The sequence below is a fragment of the Cetorhinus maximus genome, unplaced genomic scaffold (assembly GCF_964194155.1).
Source record: "Cetorhinus maximus unplaced genomic scaffold, sCetMax3.hap1.1 HAP1_SCAFFOLD_3604, whole genome shotgun sequence".
Lineage (NCBI taxonomy): Eukaryota > Metazoa > Chordata > Chondrichthyes > Lamniformes > Cetorhinidae > Cetorhinus > Cetorhinus maximus.
The window spans coordinates 1-20,008 of NW_027599511.1; the positions used below are offsets into that span (position 1 = coordinate 1).

Sequence of the window (20,008 nt, forward strand, 5' to 3'; positions counted from 1 at the left end):
GTATTGGGGTGGTCGGGGGGTGGGGAGGGGAAGGATCACAAAAAGAGAGAGGGAGAGAGGGGAAAGAGGGAGCGATGTGGGTTTACATGGGGTGTGACAGTGTATGAGGACCCAGTGAACACAAATTAAACACCACCACCCACCCCACCCCATCCACTCCTCCTCCCACTATCGCCCCCTCGGCACTGACGCTCAAGCAGGGTTCAAACTTACCACCTCAGGGGTCTGTCAAATTTACCCCCTCAATGCGAATTCCACACCGTCCGGTTGCACAGCCCAGCAACCTCCGAGTACGGTTCAACACTGCTTCCTCTTCATTCTTGGGCGGAGGGCGTCGCTGGCTAGGCTGAGCCTTTATTGCCCATCACCAATTGCCCCTCGAGGTGGTGGTGGGTGAGCCGCCTTCTTGAGCCGCTGCAGTTCCCGTGTGGTGTAGGTACACCCACGGCGCTGTTAGGGAGGGAGTTCCTGGATTCGGACCCAGCGACAGTGAAGGAACGGCCGATATATTTCCAATTCGGGATGGTGAGGGGCTCAGAGGGGAACTTCCAGGTGGTGGTGTTCCCATGTGTCTGCTACCCTTGTCCCTCGAGATGGTAGAGGTCGTGGGTTTGGGCGGCGCTATCGAAGGAGCCTTGGTGAGTCGCTGCAGTGCATCTTCTAGATGGTACACACACTGCTGCCACTGTGCGTCGGTGGTGGAGGGAGTGAATGTTTGTGGATGGGGGGCCGATCAAGCGGGGGCTGCTTTGTCCTGGATGCAGAGCGCAGTTCCATTCAAGATGGGAGATTGGGCGATGGGGGGGGGTGAAGAGGAGACTTTAACAAACCCCCCTGTTAGCGGCAATTCAGCTGACACAGACACCCAACCACCCCCCCCCCCAAACACCCCAAGATCACCTCCGCCCCCCCCATGGCCCACTCACCGCAATCGTACTGTATGAGACGGAGGTCCGGAAACTGGGTCCTCATGTTGCAGATGGTTCGGTGTAGGCGAGCGGTCCTGGGGGAGAACTCACGGTGAAGGGCGCCTGCAAGCAAGGCCTGCTGGTGCAGGTAGGAGGGGTGAGGGTGGGGACATGTATCTGGATAGCTGGGGCCTCCACAGGAGGTATAACGAAAATAAATCTGCCAACGATGAGAGAGAGAGAGAGAGACAGAGAGAATGTGAGAGAGAGAGAACGCAGGGGTTGTAAACCAGCATTACCATAAATAAAGGACTCAGCTTACACACACAGTAAAGCCCCCTCGACACCGTCCCCATCAAACACACCCAGGACAGGTACAGCACGGGGTTAGATACAGAGTAAAGCCCCCTCGACACCGTCCCCATCAAACACTCCCAGGACAGGTACAGCACGGGGTTAGATACAGAGTAAATCTCCCTCTACACTGTCCCCATCAAACACACGCAGGACAGAGACACCACGGGATTAGATACAGAGTAAAGATCCCTCTACACCGTCCCCATCAAACACTCCCAGGACAGGTACAGCACGGGGTTAGATACACAGTAAAGCTCCCTCTCCACCGTCCCCCTCAAACACTCCCAAGACAGGTACAGAACGGGGTTAGATACAGAGGAAAGCTCCCTCTACACCGTCCCCATCAAACACTCCCAGGACAGGTACAGCACGGGGTTAGATACAGAGTAAATCTCCCTCTACACTGTCCCCATCAAACACTTCCAGGACAGGTACAGCACGGGGTTAGATACAGAGTAAGGCTCCCTCTACACAGTCCCCATCAAACACTCCCAGGACAGGTACAGCACGGGGTTAGATACAGAGTAAAGCTCCCTCTACACTGTCCCCATCAAACACTCCCAGGACAGGCACAGCACGGGGTTAGATACAGAGTAAATCTCCCTCTACACTGTCCCCATCAAACACTCCCAGGACAGGGACAGCACGGGGTGAGATACAGAGTAAAGCTCCCTCTATACTGTCCCCATCAAACACTCCCAGGACAGTTACAGCACGGGGTTAGATACAGAGTAAAGCTCCCTCTATACTGTCCCCATCAAACACTCCCAGGACAGGCACAGCACGGGGTTAGATACAGAGTAAATCTCCCTCTGCACTGTCCCCATCAAACACTCCCAGGACAGGTACAGCACGGGGTGAGATACAGAGTAAATCTCCCTCTGCACTGTCCCCATCAAACACTCCCAGGACAGGCACAGCACGGGGTACCCACCTGTCAATAATGTCTGCCAGCTCCTCGATCCGCTCCTCAGGGTTGCGCACAGCTCTGTCCAGCGCCCGCGTGGTCCTCCAGTAGGCGTCCGGCCGACAGTCCCCTCGGCCCAGCTGGGCGGACAGGCAGTGGGTGTAGCCCAGCCCCCGCCAGCCGGCGGCCTCGGGGGGGCGCTCAGTCGCCCTCTGGGCCAAGACGCAGAGCCGCAGCAGCTCGGTGCCGTAGACGGGCGAGGCCGCACACCGCCGCTCGTTGACGGTGACGATGCGATCGAGCCGCTCCTGCCGCTGCCGGCGCCGCTTCTCTTCCAGCGCCTCCTGGAACAGAGACCGAGGGTCAAAGGGGCTGGCCGGAGGAGACACGAGACATCTACAGGCTGGGGACTGCCTACTCCAGCTGCGGGGGGAGGCGGCGCGTGAGAGAGGGGGGAGCAGCTGGCTGGGAAGCGCTGTATTCTGCTGCTAACGTGAGGGGCAAGGATACCATGCGCTGCTGACAGGGGGGGGGCAGCGTCGCAGTATTCTGCCGCTGACGGGGGGGACAGCGTCGCAGTATTCTGCCGCTGACGGGGGGGACAGCGTCGCAGTATTCTGCCACTGACGGGGACACCGTCGCAGTATTCTGCCACTGACGGGGGGACAGCGTCGCAGTATTCTGCCGCTGACGGGGGGGACAGCGTCGCAGTATTCTGCCGCTGACGGGGGGGGAGACAGCGTCGCAGTATTCTGCCGCTGACGGGGGGGACAGCGTCGCAGTATTCTGCCGCTGACGGGGGGGGACAGCGTCGCAGTATTCTGCCGCTGACGGGGGGACAGCGTCGCAGTATTCTGCCGCTGACGGGGGGGGACAGCGTCGCAGTATTCTGCCGCTGACGGGGGGACAGCGTCGCAGTATTCTGCCGCTGACGGGGGGACAGCGTCGCAGTATTCTGCCGCTGACGGGGGGGACAGCGTCGCAGTATTCTGCCGCTGACGGGGGGACAGCGTCGCAGTATTCTGCCGCTGACGGGGGGGACAGCGTCGCAGTATTCTGCCGCTGACGGGGGGGACAGCGTCGCAGTATTCTGCCGCTGACGGGGGGACAGCGTCGCAGTATTCTGCCGCTGACGGGGGGACAGCGTCGCAGTATTCTGCCGCTGACGGGGGGACAGCGTCGCAGTATTCTGCCGCTGACGGGGGGACAGCGTCGCAGTATTCTGCCGCTGACGGGGGGGACAGCGTCGCAGTATTCTGCCGCTGACGGGGGGACAGCGTCGCAGTATTCTGCCGCTGACGGGGGGGACAGCGTCGCAGTATTCTGCCGCTGACGGGGGGGACAGCGTCGCAGTATTCTGCCGCTGACGGGGGGACAGCGTCGCAGTATTCTGCCGCTGACGGGGGGACAGCGTCGCAGTATTCTGCCGCTGACGGGGGGGACAGCGTCGCAGTATTCTGCCGCTGACGGGGGGGACAGTGTCGCAGTATTCTGCCGCTGACGGGGGGGACAGCGTCGCAGTATTCTGCCGCTGACGGGGGGGACAGCGTCGCAGTATTCTGCCGCTGACGGGGGGATAGCGTCGCAGTATTCTGCCGCTGACGGGGGGACAGCGTCGCAGTATTCTGCCGCTGACGGGGGGGACAGGGTCGCAGTATTCTGCCGCTGACGGGGGGGACAGCGTCGCAGTATTCTGCCGCTGACGGGGGGACAGCGTCGCAGTATTCTGCCGCTGACGGGGGGGACAGCGTCGCAGTATTCTGCCGCTGACGGGGGGGACAGCGTCGCAGTATTCTGCCGCTGACGGGGGGACAGCGTCGCAGTATTCTGCCGCTGACGGGGGGACAGCGTCGCAGTATTCTGCCGCTGACGGGGGGGACAGCGTCGCAGTATTCTGCCGCTGACGGGGGGGACAGCGTCGCAGTATTCTGCCGCTGACGGGGGGACAGCGTCGCAGTATTCTGCCGCTGACGGGGGGGACAGCGTCGCAGTATTCTGCCGCTGACGGGGGGGACAGCGTCGCAGTATTCTGCCGCTGACAGGGGGACAGCGTCGCAGTATTCTGCCGCTGATGGGGGGGACAGCGTCGCAGTATTCTGCCGCTGACGGGGGGACAGCGTCGCAGTATTCTGCCGCTGACGGGGGGGACAGCGTCGCAGTATTCTGCCGCTGACGGGGGGGACAGCGTCGCAGTATTCTGCCGCTGACGGGGGGATAGCGTCGCAGTATTCTGCCGCTGACGGGGGGACAGCGTCGCAGTATTCTGCCGCTGACGGGGGGACAGCGTCGCAGTATTCTGCCGCTGACGGGGGGGACAGCGTCGCAGTATTCTGCTGCTAACTGGGACAGCGTCGCAGTATTCTGCTGCTAACTGGGGGGACAGGGTCGCAGTATTCTGCTGCTAACTGGGGGGACAGGGTCGCAGTATTCTGCTGCTAACTGGGGGGACAGGGTCGCAGTATTCTGCTGCTAACTGGGGGGACAGGGTCGCAGTATTCTGCTGCTAACTGGGGGGACAGGGTCGCAGTATTCTGCTGCTAACTGGGGGGACAGGGTCGCAGTATTCTGCTGCTAACTGGGGGGACAGGGTCGCAGTATTCTGCTGCTAACTGGGGGGACAGGGTCGCAGTATTCTGCTGCTAACTGGGGGGACAGGGTCGCAGTATTCTGCTGCTAACTGGGACAGGGTCGCAGTATTCTGCTGCTAACTGGGACAGCGTCGCAGTATTCTGCTGCTAACTGGGACAGCGTCGCAGTATTCTGCTGCTAACTGGGGGGACAGCGTCGCAGTATTCTGCTGCTAACTGGGGGGACAGGCACATTGTTCTGCTAGCATGGAGGGGGTGAGGAATGACACACTGAGGTGTTCTGCTAACAGGATTGTTTGGTGGGGGGGGGGATGGGGTGGAAGGATGACACAATACTCTGCCTCCAGAACGGGAGCTTCGGTAGACATTGCAGCATCCCGCAGCTGACTGGGCGAGGGTCGGCCCTGCGGTATTCTGCTACTCAGTGACGGTGAGATCATATTCTAATGCTTAAGGAAAAAAAGAGTCCTTCAGCATTCTCTGCTGATGGGGGCGAGGTGGTGGGGGTGCGGTGATGGGTGTCTCGTCGGCACTGTAGTATTGTGCTGCTGGGAAGCGTTGGGGGTGGGGTTGGTATTTCCATCGCGGTGTATCTGCAGCTGGTAGCGCTCGGTGCAGAAGGACCCTCCCATTAACAGGTGGTGTCAGCATTGTAGTATTCTGCTGCTAAGGGAGAGGGGGTGGTGGGGTTGTGCCGGTAATGCTTTGAGCTGGCGGGGGGAGGGGGGCACGGGGAAGAGGGTGGGTAAGGCCTTGGCATTGTAGCATTCTGCTGCTCAGGGGAATGAGACATGCGTCAGGGAATGTAGCTCCCGCCCAGAATGCGTTTGGGCGGGGGAGAGTGGGAGTGGTTTGGCATTGTAGTATTCTGCAGCTACAGTGGGGCGCAGTGTCGCCGGCAGTGCTGTATGCCGCTGTGGGGAGTACCTGTCTGCATTCCAGCTCCCTGCTGCCACAGAACGGGGGGCACTAAGCAGCGTTGCCACGTTCTCCTGGTACCAGGGTACCCTCAGGCACGGCTGTATTCTGCTGCTTACGGAGGGCAGCGTACCTTTTAAGGGTCACACGGCACCTCCGACGTCACGAGGATGATAAAATCGTGTCCCCCCCCGCCTCGACTGCGATGCGAGAGCACCTTCACGTGTGGCTGCTGAGGTTCAGGGAGGTGGTCCACCCCAACGCCTCCACCACCCACCCCCGCCGAAGCAGTCGAGGGGCAATTGAGGGAGGGGGAGGGGAGGGTTGACAGCAGGGGCCGGGTGAACGAGCGCGCTCCAACCACAGGCTACTTACCAGCTTGAAGGGAGACTTGGTGGGTGGGGCAGCAAGGTGGCGCCTGGGCCTCAGGGCTGCCAGTGAGGTAGACGAGGTGAGCGGCTCCGTGGGGGCTGCAGGGGGCCTGGCCATCACCGGGCGTAGTGTCGGCAACTCCACGTCCTCCTTCTCCGAGAGGGTAGGTCCAGCCACCACCAGTCGGGTCACAGTGGGGGCAGCTTTGAGGTGGGGGGAAGAGGGAGAGAGAGAGAGAGAGGGAGACATTACAGCACGTTCGCAATCTCTCAATACCATTCTGACTTCCGCGGGGAAACTGGGAGGAGCTGGGTTTGCTCCACCTCAGAGAGAAAGTTAAGGGGTGGGGGGGGATTGAATCGAGGGGTTCCCAATCGGCAGGAAGGGGTTGGATCGACTAAACCGAGGGAGGCTGTTTCCAGTGGCAGGAGGGTCGGGAAAGCAGAGGGGCACCGATCGAAGGGGATTGGGAAAAGAAGCAGGATTGGGGCGGGGGGAAATGACCAGGGGCTTTTTGAAAAAACCAGAGAACTTTTTTCATATTCATTCACAGGATGTGGGCGTCGCTGGCTAAGACAACCTTTATTGCCCATCCCTAACTGCCCCTCGAGAAGGTGGTGGGGGGTGAGCCGCCTTCTTGAGCTGCTGCAGTCCCCGTGTGGTGTAGGTACACCCACGGCGCTGTTAGGGAGGGAGTTCCAGGATTCGGACCCAGCGACAGTGAAGGGAACGGCCGATTGTTTCCAAGTCGGGATGGGTGAGGGGCTCGGAGGGGAACTTCCAGGTGGTGGGTGTTCCCTACGTGTCTGCTGCCCTCGTCCTTCTAGATGGTAGAGGTCGTGGGTTTGGGCGGCGCTGTCGAAGGAGCCTTGGTGAGTTGCTGCAGTGCATCTTGTAGATGGTACACACTGCTGCTACTGAGCGTCGGTGGTGGAGGGAGTGAATGTTTGTGGATGGGGTGCCGATCGAACGGGGCTGCTTTGTCCTGGACGGTGTCGAGCTTCTTGAGTGTTGTGGGAGCTGCACTCATCCAGGCAAGTGGGGAGTGTTGCATCCCACTCCTGACTTGTGCCTTGTAGATGGTGGACAGGCTTTGGGGGAGTCAGGTGGTGAGTTACTCTCCGCAGGATTCCCAGCCTCTGACCTGCTCTCGTACACCCGGTATTCACTGCCTGAAAGATCGGCGGAATGAGACTCAACAGGAACTGGAAAAGTACTCGAGGGGGATAATGTTTAGAACTATGAGCACGAGAGAGAGGCACAACAGGACCAGCTCTTTCCACATTAACGATGGACTGAAAGGGCCTTTTTACTGGGCTGCAACATTCGAGTCATTCTGATTCTTCGCCTGTATAATTTAATGCTAAGCCTCATGGGCACAATGCCTTCCGCCATTCGGCCCATCGAGCCTGACTGGTGTTCGCCTTCACGCCCATTCCTGTACGCCCACCACCCAAAAATCTCCCGATCCCAGTCCTGAACGGACTCAACGACTGAGCGTCCACAGCCCTCTGGGGTAGAGAATTCCAGATTCCCCACCCTCGGGTGAAGAAATTTCTCCTCGTCTCAGTCCAAAATGGCCGACCCCTTATCCCGGGGCTGGTGGTCCCGTGTTCTTGATTCTCCAGTCAGGGAGCAGGTGGTGGGGGGTACAGGGGAACAACCTCAGGGTCTACCCTACCAAAGCCCTTCAGATCGGTCTTCCTAACGCCAGGGAATGTTGGTCTAGTCCACTCAATCTCCCCTCCGAGGTCAATCCCCTCACCCCCCCCCCAACCTCTTGGCCAAGAGGACCAAACGTGTGCCTAGTGCTCAAGGCGTGGTCTCAGAAAGGCCTCGTCCAGTAGGAAGCAAGGCTTGCTTTCTCTCACACACCAGCCCCCTTGCAACAACATGAACACGCCACTTGCTTCCCCAGTTGCTTGCTGGACCTCCATGCTAACTTTGCCGTTTCCAAACAAGGATGCGACTCTGTGGGAATAATTCATCTAGTGCCAACATCTCCCCACTGCACAGCTCGCCCCTGTGCCACCCCCACCTTTTCCCTATAGCCCCGCAAACGTTTCTTTAATGTAACAATCCTCTCGAACCCCTCAATTGACCCTCCCTCCCCCACACTCTCAGGCAGCGCGTTCCAGACCCTAACCCCTCGATTGACCCTCCCTCCCCGACACTCACAGGCAGCGCATTCCAGGCCCTAATCCCTCGATTGACCCTCCCTCCCCCACACTCTCAGTGCGTTCCAGATCCTAACCCCTCGCTGCGTGAAAAAGTTTCTCCTCGTGTCTCCGTCGTTCCCATTAACAATCGACTTCAATCTGTGTCCCTCTGCTTCTCCATCCTTCCGCCAACGGGAACAGTTTCTCCCGATCCACTCTGTCCCAGACCGCTCCGCCCATGGTCACTCGGGCCGAGAGGGTCTTGCTGAGACACGTGCATCCTCTAGCAAAACATTTCGCACCCCCCGCCACCAAACCCTCAAGGCACTCAGATGTCAACAAGACAGGGCCAGTGTAAGCAGTGAAGGCTGGGAGGGGCAGGGCCCGTGCTAGAGGGAGCAGGCGTGGTCCTTTACAGAGAGAGAGAGAGAGAGAGACACGCACGCAGAGGGAGAGAGAGACAGGGCCAGGGACAGAAAGAGAGAGAGAGAGAGAGAGACAGGGCCAGGGACAGAAAGAGAGACAGGGCCAGGGACAGAAAGAGAGAGACAGAGAGAGAGAGACAGTGCCAGGGACAGAAAGAGAGAGAGAGAGAGAGAGAGAGAGAGAGAGACAGTGCCAGGGACAGAAAGAGAGAGAGAGAGAGAGACAGACAGTACCAGGGACAGAAAGAGAGAGAGAGAGAGAGAGAGAGAGAGAGAGAGAGAGGGCCAGGGACAGAAAGAGAGAGAGAGAGAGCGAGAGAGAGAGACAGGGCCAGGGACAGAAAGAGAGAGAGAGAGAGCGAGAGCGAGAGAGACAGGGCCAGGGACAGAAAGAGAGAGAGAGAGAGCGAGAGCGAGAGAGACAGGGCCAGGGACAGAAAGAGCGAGAGCGAGAGAGACAGGGCCAGGGACAGAAAGAGAGAGAGAGAGAGAGAGAGAGACGGACAGACAGGGACAGAGAGAGAGAGACGGACAGACAGGGACAGAGAGAGAGAGACGGACAGACAGGGACAGAGAGAGAGAGACGGACAGACAGGGACAGAGAGAGAGAGACGGACAGACAGGGACAGAGAGAGAGAGACGGACAGACAGGGACAGAGAGAGAGAGACGGACAGACAGGGACAGAGAGAGAGAGACGGACAGACAGGGACAGAGAGAGAGAGACGGACAGACAGGGACAGAGAGAGAGAGACGGACAGACAGGGACAGAGAGAGAGAGACGGACAGACAGGGACAGAGAGAGAGAGACGGACAGACAGGGACAGAGAGAGAGAGACGGACAGACAGGGACAGAGAGAGAGAGACGGACAGACAGGGACAGAGAGAGAGAGACGGACAGACAGGGACAGAGAGAGAGAGACGGACAGACAGGGACAGAGAGAGAGAGACGGACAGACAGGGACAGAGAGAGAGAGACGGACAGACAGGGACAGAGAGAGAGAGACGGACAGACAGGGACAGAGAGAGAGAGACGGACAGACAGGGACAGAGAGAGAGAGACGGACAGACAGGGACAGAGAGAGAGAGACGGACAGACAGGGACAGAGAGAGAGAGACGGACAGACAGGGACAGAGAGAGAGAGAGACGGACAGACAGGGACAGAGAGAGAGAGAGACGGACAGACAGGGACAGAGGGAGAGAGACGGACAGACAGGGACAGAGGGAGGGAGACGGACAGACAGGGACAGAGAGAGAGAGACGGACAGACAGGGACAGAGAGAGAGAGAGACGGACAGACAGGGACAGAGAGAGAGAGAGACGGACAGACAGGGACAGTGAGAGAGAGAGAGACGGACAGACAGGGACAGAGAGAGACAGACGGACAGACAGGGACAGAGAGAGACAGACAGACAGACAGGGACAGAGAGAGACAGACAGACAGACAGGGACAGAGAGAGACAGACAGACAGACAGGGACAGAGAGAGACAGACAGACAGACAGGGACAGAGAGAGACAGACAGACAGGGACAGAGAGAGACAGACAGACAGACAGGGACAGAGAGAGACAGACAGACAGACAGGGACAGAGAGAGACAGACAGACAGACAGGGACAGAGAGAGACAGACAGACAGACAGGGACAGAGAGAGACAGACAGACAGACAGGGACAGAGAGAGACAGACAGACAGGGACAGAGAGAGACAGACAGACAGGGACAGAGAGAGACAGACAGACAGGGACAGAGAGAGACAGACAGACAGGGACAGAGAGAGACAGACAGACAGGGACAGAGAGAGACAGACAGACAGGGACAGAGAGAGACAGACAGACAGGGACAGAGAGAGACAGACAGACAGGGACAGAGAGAGACAGACAGACAGGGACAGAGAGAGACAGACAGACAGGGACAGAGAGAGACAGACAGACAGGGACAGAGAGAGACAGACAGACAGGGACAGAGAGAGACAGACAGACAGGGACAGAGAGAGACAGACAGACAGGGACAGAGAGAGACAGACAGACAGGGACAGAGAGAGACAGACAGACAGGGACAGAGAGAGACAGACAGACAGGGACAGAGAGAGACAGACAGACAGGGACAGAGAGAGACAGACAGACAGGGACAGAGAGAGACAGACAGACAGGGACAGAGAGAGACAGACAGACAGGGACAGAGAGAGACAGACAGACAGGGACAGAGAGAGACAGGGACAGAGAGAGACAGGGACAGAGACAGACAGGGACAGAGACAGACAGGGACAGAGACAGACAGGGACAGAGACAGACAGGGACAGAGACAGACAGGGACAGAGAGAGACAGACAGACAGGGACAGAGACAGACAGACAGACAGGGACAGAGACAGACAGACAGGGACAGAGACAGACAGACAGACAGGGACAGAGAGAGACAGACAGACAGGGACAGAGAGAGACAGACAGACAGACAGGGACAGAGAGAGACAGACAGACAGACAGGGACAGAGAGAGACAGACAGACAGGGACAGAGAGAGACAGACAGACAGGGACAGAGAGACAGACAGACAGGGACAGAGAGACAGACAGACAGGGACAGAGAGACAGACAGACAGGGACAGAGAGACAGACAGACAGGGACAGAGAGACAGACAGACAGGGACAGAGAGACAGACAGACAAGGACAGAGAGACAGACAGACAAGGACAGAGAGACAGACAGACAGGGACAGAGAGACAGACAGACAGGGACAGAGAGACAGACAGACAGGGACAGAGAGACAGACAGACAGGGACAGAGAGACAGACAGACAGGGACAGAGAGACAGACAGACAGGGACAGAGAGAGACAGACAGGGACAGAGAGAGACAGACAGGGACAGAGAGAGACAGACAGACAGGGACAGAGAGAGACAGACAGACAGGGACAGAGAGAGACAGACAGACAGGGACAGAGAGAGACAGACAGACAGGGACAGAGAGAGACAGACAGACAGGGACAGAGAGAGACAGACAGACAGGGACAGAGAGAGACAGACAGACAGGGACAGAGAGAGACAGACAGACAGGGACAGAGAGAGACAGACAGACAGGGACAGAGAGAGACAGACAGACAGGGACAGAGAGAGACAGACAGACAGGGACAGAGAGAGACAGACAGACAGGGACAGAGGGACAGACAGACAGGGACAGAGAGGGACAGAGGGACAGAGAGGGACAGAGAGGGACAGACAGGGACAGACAGGGACAGAGGGACAGACAGGGACAGAGGGACAGACAGGGACAGAGGGACAGACAGGGACAGAGGGACAGACAGGGACAGAGGGACAGACAGGGACAGAGGGACAGACAGGGACAGAGGGACAGACAGGGACAGAGGGACAGACAGGGACAGAGGGACAGACAGGGACAGAGGGACAGACAGGGACAGAGGGACAGACAGGGACAGAGGGACAGACAGGGACAGAGGGACAGACAGACAGGGACAGAGGGACAGACAGACAGGGACAGAGGGACAGACAGACAGGGACAGAGGGACAGACAGGGACAGAGGGACAGACAGGGACAGAGGGACAGACAGGGACAGAGGGACAGACAGACAGGGACAGAGAGACAGACAGACAGGGACAGAGAGACAGACAGACAGGGACAGAGAGACAGACAGACAGGGACAGAGAGACAGACAGACAGGGACAGAGAGAGACAGACAGGGACAGAGAGAGACAGACAGGGACAGAGAGAGACAGACAGACAGGGACAGAGAGAGACAGACAGACAGGGACAGAGAGAGACAGACAGACAGGGACAGAGAGAGACAGACAGACAGGGACAGAGAGAGACAGACAGACAGGGACAGAGAGAGACAGACAGACAGGGACAGAGAGAGACAGACAGACAGGGACAGAGAGAGACAGACAGACAGGGACAGAGAGAGACAGACAGACAGGGACAGAGAGAGACAGACAGACAGGGACAGAGAGAGACAGACAGACAGGGACAGAGAGAGACAGACAGACAGGGACAGAGGGACAGACAGACAGGGACAGAGAGGGACAGAGGGACAGAGAGGGACAGAGAGGGACAGACAGGGACAGAGAGGGACAGAGGGACAGACAGGGACAGAGGGACAGACAGGGACAGAGGGACAGACAGGGACAGAGGGACAGACAGGGACAGAGGGACAGACAGGGACAGAGGGACAGACAGGGACAGAGGGACAGACAGGGACAGAGGGACAGACAGGGACAGAGGGACAGACAGGGACAGAGGGACAGACAGGGACAGAGGGACAGACAGGGACAGAGGGACAGACAGGGACAGAGGGACAGACAGACAGGGACAGAGGGACAGACAGACAGGGACAGAGGGACAGACAGACAGGGACAGAGGGACAGACAGGGACAGAGGGACAGACAGGGACAGAGGGACAGACAGGGACAGAGGGACAGACAGACAGGGACAGAGGGACAGACAGACAGGGACAGAGGGACAGACAGGGACAGAGGGACAGACAGGGACAGAGGGACAGACAGGGACAGAGGGACAGACAGGGACAGAGGGACAGACAGGGACAGAGGGACAGACAGGGACAGAGGGACAGACAGGGACAGACAGGGACAGAGGGACAGACAGATAGGGACAGAGAGACAGACAGACAGGGACAGAGAGACAGACAGACAGGGACAGAGAGACAGACAGACAGGGACAGAGAGACAGGGACAGAGAGACAGACAGGGACAGAGAGACAGACAGGGACAGAGAGACAGACAGGGACAGAGAGACAGACAGGGACAGAGAGAGAGACAGGGACAGAGAGAGAGACAGGGACAGAGAGAGAGACAGGGACAGAGAGAGAGACAGACAGGGACAGAGAGAGAGACAGACAGGGACAGAGAGAGAGACAGACAGGGACAGAGAGAGAGACAGACAGGGACAGAGAGAGAGACAGACAGGGACAGAGAGAGAGACAGACAGGGACAGAGAGAGAGACAGACAGGGACAGAGAGAGAGACAGACAGGGACAGAGAGAGAGACAGACAGGGACAGAGAGAGAGAGAGACAGACAGACAGGGACAGAGAGAGAGAGAGACAGACAGACAGGGACAGAGAGAGAGAGAGACAGACAGACAGGGACAGAGAGAGAGAGAGACAGACAGACAGGGACAGAGAGAGGACAGGGCCAGAAAGAGGGACAGACAGAGGCCCTTCAGCCTGCCGAGCCCACACTGCCCCTTGCGAGGATGGCAGCCGCGAGCGAGCAAAACGAAAGAGGGGCACAGTTACCTTGCTCGGCATTGACAGCTGGTGTGTGGACCACCCTCAGCACCGGCCGGGGGACAGGAGGCAGGTGGGCCGAGGCCAGGGTCAGCGCCCCGACGGGCAGCTGGACGCGGGCCGGCGTCACCACGGTGGCCGGGAAGCGGGCGGCCGTGACGGCGATGGGCCGGGGCGAGTGGACGGCCAGCGGGAAGCCCTCCTTCGGCGCCTGGCGGACCACGATCTTCATCACACTGGAGCTGGTGACCACCGAGCCGGGGACTGCGAGCGGAGCAAGAAAGGCAATTAGACAGGCAGACCAAAAAAAAAAAATCGAATCCCCACCACCCATATTCACCAGATCCCCCGGCAGGTCACCCCCCCCACAACCAGCTCTCGCGCCCCACAACGCCGTATCTCCTGGAAATGCCAAGACCTAACCACCAACCCCCACCCCCACCCCAAAATGCCCCAGATTTCTCTATTCTCCCCTCCACCACCTTCCCCCGCCCTCACAGGCCTCTCCCCCTCCACCAAACCCCCACCATTCCCCCCTCCTCTGGCGGCAGGTCCTTCCAGCTCACAGGCAACAGATCCCGGCACCCACCCCCCTCCCACATTTCCCCCAAATCCCCCCAGCCGAATATTTCCTCCCCCCCACCCCCAACCCGAGCGGGTTTACGGCGCCAGAGCCGGTAGGCGTGTTACAGACCTTGCGTGGCGGTGAACGGAACCGTCAGTCCGGGCGAGGCAGCCGCGGCACCGGGGATGGCGGACTGGGCCCCGGCGATGGTCTGCAGCGAGGCCTGGACCCCCACGGCCGGCTGGGCGTTCTGCTGAGCCATGGCCTGGATGAGGGCCAGCTGAGCGGGCTGCCCGATGATGTGGTGCCCGCCGGTGGACACCAGGTGGACCATGTTGCCTGGCACGGACAAGGGGGAAAGAGAGGAGCGAGTTTCAGCCAACGAACCGGACAAAAATAAGAGAGGCGCAGTTCCGAAACACTTCGGGTCACAAATATTCACCAGCGCGGCAACTGCAAGCCAGTCATTCGGAGAGGGGTTTCTAAGGGTGACGCGGGGATTTTTCCCTGTTGTGGGCTGCGGGCGTTTGAGGACAAGGCTGGCACTTGTTGCCCCTTTCAGAGGGCAGTTAAAGAGTGAACCACGTTGCTGTGGGTCTGGAGTAACAGGCCAGGCCAGACCGGGCCGGGCCAGACCGGGCCAGGCCAGACCAGGCCAGGCCAGGCCAGACCGGGTCAGGCCAGGTCAGACCGGGTCAGGCCAGGTCAGACCGGGTCAGGCCAGGTCAGACCGGGTCAGACCGGCAGATTTCCAACCCCAAAGCGAACCAGATGGGGTTTTCTTTCTTTAAAACAACGATCGGACGTTAGTTTCGCGACCATGACGGAGGCTAGCTTTACGATCCCAGATTTATTCGTCGAGTTTTAAATTCGAACGCGCGTCTGGTAGCAACTGCACTTGAGTATCGCTGGGGAAATATTTTTTTTTAAAAAAAGAGGCACGTCAAAGTTTTTCATCTTATACTCATCAGGACATTTCGCAAGATGACCCAATATAAGAAAAAAGGGGAAAACAACAATTTATACCGCATGTGAAGAGAGCGCTGATGGTTTGTTTGGCAAGTGGACTCTGATTGGCAGAGGCGTTGTCATGGAGAATGCACCAGTTGATGGTGACTGAGTTAACTGCCAAGCATCGTCTGGAAATCTAACCCAGGCCGCTCGGCCCAGATGGGTCAAGGTATTGCCCTGAGGAATGAAGTCAGCAAATGGCTGTCACCTATTTTGTCTAGGTCAAACAGGCGCAATATTGGCATGTACATGTTCTTTCTGCCTGCAAAGAACAGGGTCCCGTGTATTAATATATGTAGCTTCCAGTACACACGAATGTGCCACACTGCGAGCCCAACTGACAGTCTTCAATTGGTCCTCAGGGTAATTTAGTACGCTGAGGATTATTTACCAAATGTTGTCTAATCTCAGAATGACAGCTAGCACTGGACACTGTTCTGAGTATAAATTTTGTTTTCCTCTCGTATTGGCATTCTTGCAACATGTCCTGATGAGTCCAAGACGAAAAGCTTCGACACGTCTCTTTGTTTTCAAGCAGGAGTTTAAATTCCACCAGCAGCCGTGGTGGGATTTGAACCTGTGCCCCCAGAGCATTCGCCTGGGCCTCTGGGTTACGAGCGACATTACCACTGCGCCACTGCCACCAGAAGGCATTCGATAAAGTGCCACATAATAGACTTGCCAGCCAAGTTGAAGCCCATGGAATCAGAGAGTGCCGGCTTGGAAACAGGGTGGTGAGTGGTTGCTTTTCGAATATTAATGGCTTACACTTAGGACACAACTGCAAAGCGTGCAGATGACAAATTTGAAAGTACTGCGAACTGGGGGGATAGCGATAAGGCTTTGAGGCGGCTGAAACGAGCAGGCATGTATACGGCTGATGGAAGCATTTTGGTAGGTAGAACACACAAAATATAAAATGAAGGGTACAGTTCTAACAAGGAGGTGCAGGAGCAGAGCGCGCGAGCGCGAGAGAGAGCGCGGGAGCGCGAGAGAGAGCGCGGGAGCGCGAGAGAGAGCGCGGGAGCGCGAGAGAGAGCGCGGGAGCGCGAGAGAGAGCGCGGGAGCGCGAGAGAGAGCGCGGGAGCGCGAGAGAGAGCGCGGGAGCGCGAGAGAGACAGCGGGAGCGCGAGAGAGACAGCGGGAGCGCGAGAGAGACAGCGGGAGCGCGAGAGAGAGCGCGGGAGCGCGAGAGAGAGCGCGGGAGCGCGAGAGAGAGAGCAGGAGCGCGAGAGAGAGCGCGAGAGAGAGAGAGCGCGAGCGCGAGAGAGAGAGCGCGAGCACGAGAAAGCGAGAGGTGTCTATGCGCACAAATTGTGAAAGGTGACTGGACAGGCTGAGAAAGAGGTTACCAATGTACACGGGATGGTAGATTTTTTATCAAGAAATGCACAGGTGTAAAAGCAAGGAAGTTTGTGTGAAACCTGGATAAAACAGTGATTCAACCTCCAGTTCTGGGCTCCACACTTTTAAGAGGGCGTGAAGGAATTGGAGAGAGTGCGTGGAAAAGATTCACGAGAATAGTTCCAGGGACGAGGAACATCAGTGATGTGGATAGATTGGAAAAGTTGGGACTGTTCTCCTCGGAGAAGAGAAGGTCGAGAGGAGATTTGATCGAGATGTTCAAAATCACAAGGGGTCTGGGAGAGGGTGGATCGGGAGAAACTGTTCCCATTGGGGGAAGGATGGAGAAGCAGAGGGACACAGATTGAAGGCGATGGGTAAAAGGAGCGACGGAGACACGAGGAGAAAGTTTTTCACGCAGCGAGGGGTTAGGATCCGGAACACGCTGCCTGAGAGTGTGGGGGAGGGAGGGTCAATCGAGGGGTTAGGGTCTGGAACGCCATGCATGAGAGTGTGGGGGAGGGAGGGTCAATCGAGGGTTTAGGATCTGGAACGCGCTGCCTGAGAGTGTGGGGGAGGGAGGGTCAATCGAGGGGTTAGGATCTGGAACGCGCTGCCTGAGAGTGTGGGGGAGGGAGGGTCAATCGAGGGGGTTAGGATCTGGAACGCGCTGCCTGAGAGTGTGGGGGAGGGAGGGTCAATCGAGGGGTTAGGATCTGGAACTCGCTGCGTGTGTGGAAGGAGGGAGGGAGGGTCAATCGAGGCGTTTGAGGGGGAATCAGTTACGCACATGGGGCGGGGCTACCAGGACAAGTTAAATCGCTCTTGCGAAGAGCTGGCATGGATCTGACGGGCTGAGTGGTATCCTTCTGTGCTGTAATCATTCATTCTATGGAATACATCCTCGCCTCCAACGTGCCAGTTCAGCCTTCAGCCAACTGAGGGGGGTATTTGAGCAGCAGGGGACTCGAACCTGTGACTAAGGTCCTGGCTTACTGGGCAGTGGTGGCCCCCAGGCTTCTTTCTGCTTTGGAGATTTGAATGGCCTCACAGCAAGGTACCTGGAAGCGCTGGAGAAGTACCAGCCGCCGTTCCTGGGCCAGATTTGATGTCCGGGAAGGCAGTCCAACAATGACATCCTCCCCCAAACCCAGCATCGGGGTGCGAATCGGTCCAAAAACCCAGGCCCTGCTGGGCAGGGCATGTCGGGTCGTGTGCCTGACACCGGACCCCCGAAGCGGCATCTCTGCTCGGGAACGTGGTCGCCGCGGGAGACTCCACGGGGTGGGGGGTGGGCAGCACAAACGCTTTCGGGACGTCTGCACAGCAACCCCCCCCAAGGAGGTCAACCACCCCCCTCCGACTCCTGGGAGTCCCTGACCGAGCCAAACGCAGGCAGCAGGGATGTCGAGAGGGATCGTCGGGAGGGGGGGGAGGGGAGAGAGTCGAGGCGCTGGAGAGGGAGGGAACAAACCTCCGAATGACCCGACCCTTCCAGCACCACCTGCCCCACGTGGGGGGTGGGGGTGGGGGGGAGGGGGGAAGGGGCAGGGTCCACAGATTGCACACTGGTCGTATCGGCCATCTCGGAACCCACCGGGCCAGCGAGCAAAGTACCCACGGCCCAGCTCCCCCAACCCCGAGGGAGATCGAAGAGGTGTGGGGGAGGGAGAGGGGGAGCAGGGAGGGAGAGGGGTAGGAGGGGGATGAAAATCCGAGGGTGTTACCTTGCACTTGTCGAGGCTGCCCCACAGCCACTTGGCGAACCTGTGCTCCAGCGAGAGTCAGCTTGTTTCCCTGGATCTGGAAGGTGACGGGCTTGCTGCCCTGACTGGCCTGGTGGCTCCCCTGCCGGTTGGCCAGGGAGGCCAGCTGACCGATGCTGACCACCTCACCGGCTGTGGACAGAATGGGGGCGGCGGGGGGAAGAGAGAGAGAGAAAACAAGAGTCAACGCGTTTGGCAGAGAATATTCCCATATCCCAAACCCAACCCGAGCCATTCCCAAAGTCAGCACCCTCCACACACGGGAGAGAGCGTGTCACTCGGCAACCCCCCCCCACCGCCCGGACTCGTCTTCACCCCCTGCCCCTTGTCCTCCCGCACCCCCTTTACAACCCCTGCCCTACCAACTCACCCCACCCCACTTCCCCGAGCCTCTTCCAACCCAACCCTGCCCCCTCATCCCGTCCTGAGTCCTCTCATTCCCGCGTGCCCGTCACAAACTGGCCCCTCCCAATCCCCCCACACGCTCACACCCACAGCCCCCACACGCTCACACCCAACCCCCCCCAACACGCTCACACCCATCCCCCACTCGCTCACACCCCCCCCACACGCTCACCGCCCCCGACACCCCCCGACCCTGCTCACACCCACCCCCCCCCTACACGCTCACCGCCCCCCACCCACCCCGCTCACACCCACACCCCCCGCTCTCACACTCACATCACCAGCCCCCACCCGGCCCCTCTACCCATCCCATCCCACACCCAGCACCCCCTCCCCCGCTCCCACAACCTTCCCCCACCCCCCGGGGGTCACTTACAGGGCAGCCGGGCCTGCATGTCGGGCGACAGGATGAAGCGTTGCGGCACACCGGCCGGGGCAGCGTTGGGCGCGCTCCCCGCCTGCAACGTGTACCCAGTCAGTGGCTGCTGGGAGGGCGGGTGGGCGCTGTGCATGCCAGCCGATGGCACCAGGTTGCCCGCGGTGGCCAGGGCAGCGGAGGGGCTGGCGGTGGTGACCCGCAGCGTGGACAGGGGGAAGGGTCTGACAGCGGCGGCAACAGCGGCAGCGGCGGTGGCCGTGGTGACGGGGAGGGGTGGGTGGGGGGCACCGACGGGCAGAGCTGGTCGGGGGGTTGCCAGGACGGTCCGGGGAGCACTGGTCACCACGTGAGACAGGGTGAGCGGCGACGACAGGCCTGCAACGAGACAGCGAGAACACGAGTCAGTCAGACAGACAGCCACAGCCTGGGCACCGCGCCACCTTTACAGGCATCGCATTACACCCCAAATCAACAACCAACTATTCATTCAGCAACTGGGAAAGCAGCAGACAAAACACCGCACACAACATATATCAGCACATCCAAGAATGGGCATCTCCCTGAAAGAGAGAGAGAGAGAGAGAGAGAAAGAGAGGGAGAGAGGGAGGGAGGAGAGGGGCCAATGAGAGGGAGGGAGGGAGGGGGCCAATGAG

The 20,008-nt window shown here is 58.9% G+C and overlaps 1 protein-coding gene across 1 annotated transcript; it reads right to left on the reverse strand.

The window, feature by feature from the left end:
* Window positions 1–926: 926 nt before the first annotated feature.
* Window positions 927–19,609, reverse strand: LOC144678108 (E1A-binding protein p400-like). The gene is made up of 7 exons (XM_078538014.1): window positions 19,353–19,609; window positions 18,533–18,703; window positions 14,580–14,789; window positions 13,895–14,149; window positions 6,054–6,253; window positions 2,200–2,516; window positions 927–1,128 (listed from the first exon to the last, which is right to left on the reverse strand). Exons 1-7 carry the CDS (start codon window positions 19,486–19,488, stop codon window positions 969–971), a joined length of 1,449 nt encoding a protein of 482 aa, XP_078394140.1. The 5' UTR covers window positions 19,489–19,609; the 3' UTR covers window positions 927–968.
* Between the last annotated feature and the right edge of the window lie 399 nt (window positions 19,610–20,008).